The sequence below is a fragment of the Argopecten irradians genome, chromosome 7 (genome assembly GCF_041381155.1).
Source record: "Argopecten irradians isolate NY chromosome 7, Ai_NY, whole genome shotgun sequence".
Classification (NCBI taxonomy): Eukaryota; Metazoa; Mollusca; class Bivalvia; order Pectinida; family Pectinidae; genus Argopecten; species Argopecten irradians.
Window position 1 is genome coordinate 19,906,951 of NC_091140.1, and position 7,699 is coordinate 19,914,649.

Sequence of the window (7,699 nt, forward strand, 5' to 3'; positions counted from 1 at the left end):
ATTTCAGTATATTCTTTGCTATTTAAATTGAATTGTCCTACTGTGGCATTCTTAAGCTGAAGTATGAAAGAAATATCAACCTACTTATAAATCCATTCTGTACGCGTTTATTTCTTTTTCTAAACGTTTTAAGCTTGTTTTTGAAGGAATAAATGTAATGTCACAATTCATTGTAAATCTACAAGGATAAAAAGACTTATTAATGTAACAGAACTACACCTCATAAACCAACGAGAACAACCATTAACGCTTATACACGTTTATTTACATATTTGACTAATGAAAACATCGTGAAATTATCATAGCAATAAACAAATTATTCACCGTGTGCAAAGGAAGCTACAACAGCAGCTGCACTATTACTGATTCGGAAAGGTAATGTTAATATAAAATCCAAACCCCCATCCGCATAAATTGTAGGTCATGTCAAACATCGTACATGAGATTTTGTGAAAAACGTAATAGCAAAACCGTTAGACAATATTGGTTTATAAACCAAGTTCCTTGAAACAATAAACAATAAAAAAATTAAATATGATAGGCAAGGCAATTGTGGGGATTGAGTGATACACTTTTTTCTCCCACTATTATCTGAAGATTTTTCACTAGTTTTAGCCGTCAGAGATTTTCTTCTCAACCCCTAGGGTTAGCGCCCGCTAACCTTTTGAACCTGATTACAATTACGTGACATTATGACTTAATGCTGCGTAACCGTGGCGTGCATTGTCGATGACGTCATCAATATTGACGTGTAGTCGACAAAACAATGTTCATGTCGCCGCGAGAATGCTTCTGTTAATTAAGCCGTTATCTCGTCTCTTTTGTTTATGGGAGGAAAATAACCATTCCCTATCTATGAACGTGTGACAACGAAATCACAATCCCAAGAGGTAATTCATGAAGCCTAGGTATGGACGTTCATGAATTACCTGTACCTGCTACCGGGTTTTGATTTCGTTGTCACACCAACTGGGTAGGGAAATATTCTATTATTCAAAATGCAGGTTTGCATTACCTACATATTTGACACTCAACATCACGATCTATATACCTAAACGGAAACCAAATTGTCCCTTTACTTGGTACACAACTCTTTATGGCCGAATAAGATGAACCGAGCTACCGTACCGAGAGTGCAGTTAAGTGTTCTGATAGACGTCAAGCTATATACCTTCTTGTAATACCGCATAAATAAATGTATAGCGTAATTGTTGGACCAATCAAAATTATTCTGAAATAAATCCTTTGTGTGACCAGCGTCCGGCCGAACAAATGTTTTGTTCTCTACGTGGATCATATCTGGATAGATTTTCGATAGCTTTGCTGGCATAATTGTTGAATGATAGCCCCATTTGTTTGGATCATATGTGTCGTAAGCTTTGATCCAGATATTCAGGAAACCAGCATCTCTTGCAGAAAGAATAAGACCATTGCTAAGGTTGAAATCGAAAGCTTTACTAAGGGTGAATTGATGTTTTCTTAGGGGATCCAGTTTCCGTAACAGTATTTCATCCGTGTCCATGTATATACCACCATACTCTGAAAGTAATAAAGGCAGGTGCAATGTATTTACGTCAACAAAAAAATCATTGCGATTGTCCTATTCTGTATTTGCGTATTATCTGCTATTTGTTTTTATAAAAAATAATTGTGAAATCATGAGCGTAATGTCATAATTTTCAGCAAAGGGAGGTAACTCTGTTACATTCAACGACGGAATACGCCTATATTAAAATTGACGTAATTTTCGAAACTTTTATACCTTAAATGAGACAAGATTAAACGTTCCCTACTGGTATTAAAAGAAAAACATAAATAATAGCAAGCACGACACAAATTATTATCTGGTTTCATCTCTATGAATTCCAGTTGTTTCCAATAACATAGTTTGCGTTTTGTTAAGAATGTTCCATTGCCGACAGAGCATATACAATGCTCATCATTTGAACAATACCTGATGTTAAACCATGTAAATATGTGTCTAATTAGCACAAAAGTACTTATACAATAATTTATTTTGCTCTTGGTGTATGCGCAATCAGTACTTCATTTCATATAGGACATAGTACCATGGATTATTTTCGGAACACAATTTATTATTTTCAATATTTTTATCCTAAAATAAAATAAGAAGCTCAAACCTTGCAATAGTGGTAATGGAATAAAGTAAGTAACTTTTGTAACTGATTCGTCAATTTATTCCTGTTTTTGGTAGCGAAAAATACCAAAACTCGTCAGCGATGTAGCATCTTAAGTTAATGTCATACTTAAAATGCATTGCATTGCACAGCTGCTAATCTACTCTGTCATAACATCAAAATGAAATAAATACAGAACAGCTACATCTTAAATACGCAATAAGGACTGAAAATATTGATTCGAAAAATAAGCTGTATCGATCTAAATTAGTACAAGAAGATGTAAATGGCGAATATACAACACGATTAACAGGAAAAAGACATCAAAGGTGAAACAATGAATAAAAAACAATATATTAGATCAGATTGTGTGTTAACCATGTGCCCAATATTAAGTTTAGACATAAACATGCATTTGATAATATCATAATGCAAATATTTTCTTTACAATGTATAACACCGACTATGTTACTATGTTGAAGCTACTGGTCATTTACTTATACTACCCACCTTTCAGTACATTCAGCCGTGTTATATCCGCTTTGTGTTCGATGTGCAATATGGTCTTGTTTGCAATTTCAACCGGAGGGATTTGTTGTAAAAATAATATATTAGGAACAATTTTCAGCAGAAAGTTCCAGTATTCTCCCGTTGGCATAAAATCTCCGTGTATAAATATCACACAAGGTTTCTGTATTTTGAACACACTGTAAACACTAAGGAAATGATAAAATCGCATAGGGCGCATGTTATACCATACATAGTGAACAATATTTGGCACGGGGAAGTTGCTGGAGCAGTTCAGTCGTAAGAACGTTCTTATACATGGATGTTGGAACTGCAGTACTGGAGTACTGTCTGTGACTTGCGTCGATTCCCTGACAAGATATCCTTTGTCTTGGTCACATACAGGGACTAGTTGGACACGGCTAGGTGAATCGAACGTCATATTGATCGCTCTGCAATTGTATTTGCATTGCAATGTCCAGTCAGAAATGTCTCCCATTTTGGGACAATTGTCATTTACAGGAATAGGCTTCTGAATGACAGTACTCTTAAACATCTCATCTTTCAGTATGCCGCCTAAAAAACGGTGTATTCAAATTAATGGATTAACATAGAGTATAAGCTGTCTATAAAGACCACTTTAAGATGCACTACCGCCGATTAAGCATAGGCGATACTAATCAATGGAACATTAATTATATATAATATTTTGTATAATCGTGTATATGTATGTCTAATTACACAAATTTAATATGAAATCATTTATTTTGCTTTTGATGCATGCGCAACCAATACTCCATTCAATATAGGTTATAGTGCCACGGAATTTCTTCATGATGCAATTAATTATTATCAATATTTTTGTCTTGAAGTATAAACATTTCAGTGGCAGTAATGGTGTAAAGTAAATAAATTTTGTAACCGAAGAAAAAATCTAATTCGTCTGCTCCTGTTTTAATAGAGCAAAATACAGTGTACCACTTGTCAGCGGTGGAGCATCTTAAATGGACAGACGGAAAAGAGCTAGAGCTAGGTAGAAGTATTGTAGCCTTGATAAACAAGTGGACTTGTGTTGAAATTGGTCATTTAAGGAATGTGGTCTTATTAAGCAGGTGGTCTTTACACAAAGTTGATCGCTAAGAGGGGATTTACTGTAATTGCAATTGACATGTCCAGGAAATTCTAATAGAAAATTAAAATAAGAAAATATCTTATTGTAAGTAATGTTGACTTGCACGTACTCGTTTTTAATCTTCATTGGGGGTACTATTGAACAAGCAAATCATTCTTAACCTTCGTATTCAATTCCATTAAATATACTTTTGATATTATCTTAATTAATATCGAAATTATTAACTATACTTTATCAATGTTTTGAAAGCCAAAAAAAATGTTATGTTAATTTCGGATTTTTTTTAAAATACGTCTGACAAATGCTACAAACAACTTACTGTCTTCATCTGCGTGCCCTCGTATATCTTCAGAACTTACTTGATACATTAAACTTTTAGTTATAATGACTGCATTTTCTCCCAGGAAGACACAAACGAAAATTAACCACAGCAAACAAATGGAAATTATACACGTGTATTTCCTCTGTAAGTCCATGTTAAGATAATGATGATACGCTGCCCATATAGAAGTTTGTCATCCAAATGTCTGTGAGGTCGTATTTGATTTTGATTTTGATGAGATTGTGTTATCAAGTTTTCAACATGCACACAAACATGCCATCCAAATTAACTGATATCCATACATTAACTAGCTAATATGTAAAATAAAATTGATTTGTTCACACATAAATTTCTTGATAGTGTTCCCTCCACATGTTACACCTAACACTGATCAATTACTAAAATAAAGGCTATTTGTGGTATGCTCAGTTTACATCCTTAGTTCGTAAGTGATCAAAGGATAGCAATGTTTGGCAAGCTATGTAAACATCAATACGTTTTACAATTCTTAATGGTATCATTTATCTTACTATTCATTTTGTCATTTTATGATAATTCGCAGGTTTTACCTTGTGTCTTTACAAGGTAGATTTGTACCTCGAGACATTTCGTATAATGCGTTCCTTTCAAAGGTAAAGATCAGCTTTTACTTGGTTCCTCGGGCTATTTTGCCGTTGATGGGAACTTCGTATATTTAATATCCACTGTGTTATGTATACGTGCGTGATATAGATGAATGTGGCGATTTGTAAATAAGCGAAATCCAGTGGTGTCACTTCTTGAATGTAAGGACTGACCAGAAGCAGACAATGTCAATTGTTTAATGTTGGTATATCTAAATCAAGGGGCAAAGCCTAACATAATGAATGTCTAACAGAAAGGTTGAAAGTAAGGTGAAAAGGAGACAATGACATTATATTCAGCGGTAAAGGAAAATACATGTTTACGATCCACCTTGGAAGCATCCAGTATTATTCTTATAATTTGATTCTTAACATTATATTTTTGTGTTGTACCTGTTCGATTTAAAGAATCAGTGGTTTATTTCAAAATTGATATTGCATTGATAATGGGTTTTTTTTCTCTTTCTACACAATTATCTATCGCTATGTTATAGATATGACACCAAACTCTTTTTTGTTAGACAACTTGAGATCGATCCCAAATGGCACATTATTTTCCATGTTCCTATAGTCAAGGTACGTTATTCCGGAACACGTTTTAGATGTCAATGGTCGCCTATACGTAGTAGGAACTATCTCTATAAATATGTCTTATCCCTATTTGGTGTTTCTTTGTATGTGTGTGCTTTCAGTGTTATCTATGAATAATTAACTTTCACAAATTGCCGTTAAGGAAAATCATATTCAAATGTCCTGACAAAAATGTGATAGTAAACAAATATAGAATTTTGATGAGGTCGATACATGGTTATATCAACATATCGACAAAAGAAAAAATATTGACCGAGGACGTATTTTTCTGGGTTTTTTTACATTTTGAAATGAGTGTGAAACCAAATAAGCATCGCATTGTAAATTCTGCTCGTGATGACAGTTACAATCTTATGATTTTGTAACAAGTTTGATTTAACTACAACATATGAAAACAGTATCAATTGATGCACTTCACCATTTTATTACATGCACCCGGTGCATGCGTGTTTGTTAACTGCCAACATGTACATGTACGCCATTACACCTGTAGCTCTATGTCTTAAGGACACATTCGATTAAATGTATAGTTTGTTCTCCGTTGAAAAATCTACTTCGACGTCAAATATATATTAACAGATTCAGATTGGCAATAAAATAAATTCACTCTCTTATGCTTAGTACTCCATTCCGTAAAACAAAAATCGTATACATACAGTAGGATTAACCTATGCCTAATGTTGTAACTAGCCCAGGTTGAATTTTTAAAATAAACACTAAACGTATTCACTATTCAATAGCTCCAGATGCTTAATAAACCTTATTCGATTATTTAAAACTATCCCACCGTGTTTATGTTGAAAATTAAAAGTTTAAATTGTAGTAATCAGCTGGAAGTCATCATCATCTTTGATAGAAACCGAAACAATACACGTCGTCTGTCGCATTTGGTGGTTAAGCTTCATACTCTGGTCATCTGTCAGTTATAAGACGAATTGCAGTTACCTGTTTCTTTACATATTGGTAAACGTAATACAATCACTAATCGACAATGTGAGCTAGCTACGATGACCGAGTTGTTTTAATAGGTATTCCGACATGTTATCACTAGCCCTTCACCTCTGGTTTTTGAATTCGCAATAGGGAAGCTACATGTACCAGGTGATTGTCATAGGTCGATGTGTTCTAAAGAGCTTTCTGGCTTTCCTCTATATCCTAAAGCTGACAAGTCCGTTTAATTACCTTGGCATGTCTATAGTTCGTTGTCATGTATTACTGTTTTGCTATTATGATGATACTTAAGATATGTAATCAGTCAAGTGCCCATATAAACGTATATGTTTAGTGATATGACAGGAAATAGAAAAAAAAACAAACAAACAAAAATGTCAGCTTTCCTGATTGATGGTAAATGTTTACCTCCCTAAACGCATTCCGATGGAGGTATAGGGATGGGCCGCATTTTTATTGCTAATGCCTTTCGTCGATGTTTTCTGGTGTATTTAGCAAATACATGATTATATACATCGAAAGATATGTTGCTAATCTCGAATTGAAAAAGATTCTGGTAGAAAAATACTAATTAGCGAGTAACTATGGAAAACCTTTAACTGTGTTACTATAAATAGACGCTATTAAGTTGAACACACACCTATTTAAGTTAGCTTTCCTCTACGATTTCAGCTTTTGTAGAACATTGGTAAACAATAAACATTGAAATATATTATACAAAACTCCAATGAAAAGATTTTGAAAGCATTAACCTTATTCATTAGCGAGTAAAGTGGGGAAGTTTAATTTGTGATTGAAGGCTATAAATAGACACTACGTATACAATTTACGTGCTCCGTGTACCGTATGCTGCACCCGATCCACATTTGATACAGTCGACTCAATGAATAAAGGTTTTTCCGTATATTCGAATTCAAAATTGAAAATCTTATTTTTATTTCCGAACTTTTTAAAACCTTCAGTAAGAACTATTTATGCATCCTCCATCTTGTCACATAAACATCAAAAAATAGTATTATATGAAATGGCCACCGTATGGTGACATTTAATATTACACAAAATATATAGACAAACAAATAAAAAGTCATACTGACTAAGGCATAGCATTATACATATCAAACAAAGGAGACACTTTGTAAAATAAAGAAAAGCATGAGTGGGGTTTACCAAAACTCTGCCAAACATAAAATTTAAAACAAAAAAGCATAACTAAATAACTTACTTGAGTAAAATAAAAGATCATGGCTGGAAATATAAATTTATATAAGTGTTCAAAACAGAAATTGTGTTCCACAAACGATAAATTTAGGGTGGAAGAGGGTGGGTAATTGCTAAAACTCGACATTGGAGCTCGCACTTTCTCATGATAATAGCGCCTTGATTTTTTTTTCTGCCCATGATCCTTTACTCCTATCATTAAGGGAAGTAATCCTTA

The 7,699-nt window shown here is 33.7% G+C and overlaps 1 protein-coding gene across 1 annotated transcript; it reads right to left on the reverse strand.

Moving 5' to 3' along the window:
- Window positions 1–224: 224 nt before the first annotated feature.
- LOC138327794 (uncharacterized) lies at window positions 225–4,501 on the reverse strand. Its single transcript, XM_069274179.1, has 3 exons — window positions 4,097–4,501; window positions 2,649–3,221; window positions 225–1,539 (listed from the first exon to the last, which is right to left on the reverse strand). Exons 1-3 carry the CDS (start codon window positions 4,251–4,253, stop codon window positions 1,076–1,078), a joined length of 1,194 nt encoding a protein of 397 aa, XP_069130280.1. The 5' UTR covers window positions 4,254–4,501; the 3' UTR covers window positions 225–1,075.
- Between the last annotated feature and the right edge of the window lie 3,198 nt (window positions 4,502–7,699).

Excerpts from the sequence above, each read along its gene's own strand:
- LOC138327794 (XM_069274179.1), bottom strand. The coding sequence starts at position 4,253 with ATGGACTTACAGAGGAAATACACGTGTATAATTTCCATTTGTTTGCTG. Across the intron at positions 3,222-4,096 it reads AGGGCACGCAGATGAAGACA|GCGGCATACTGAAAGATGAG; the intron begins GTAAGTTGTTTG and ends ACCGTTTTTTAG. Across the intron at positions 1,540-2,648 it reads ACGGCTGAATGTACTGAAAG|AGTATGGTGGTATATACATG; the intron begins GTGGGTAGTATA and ends TATTACTTTCAG.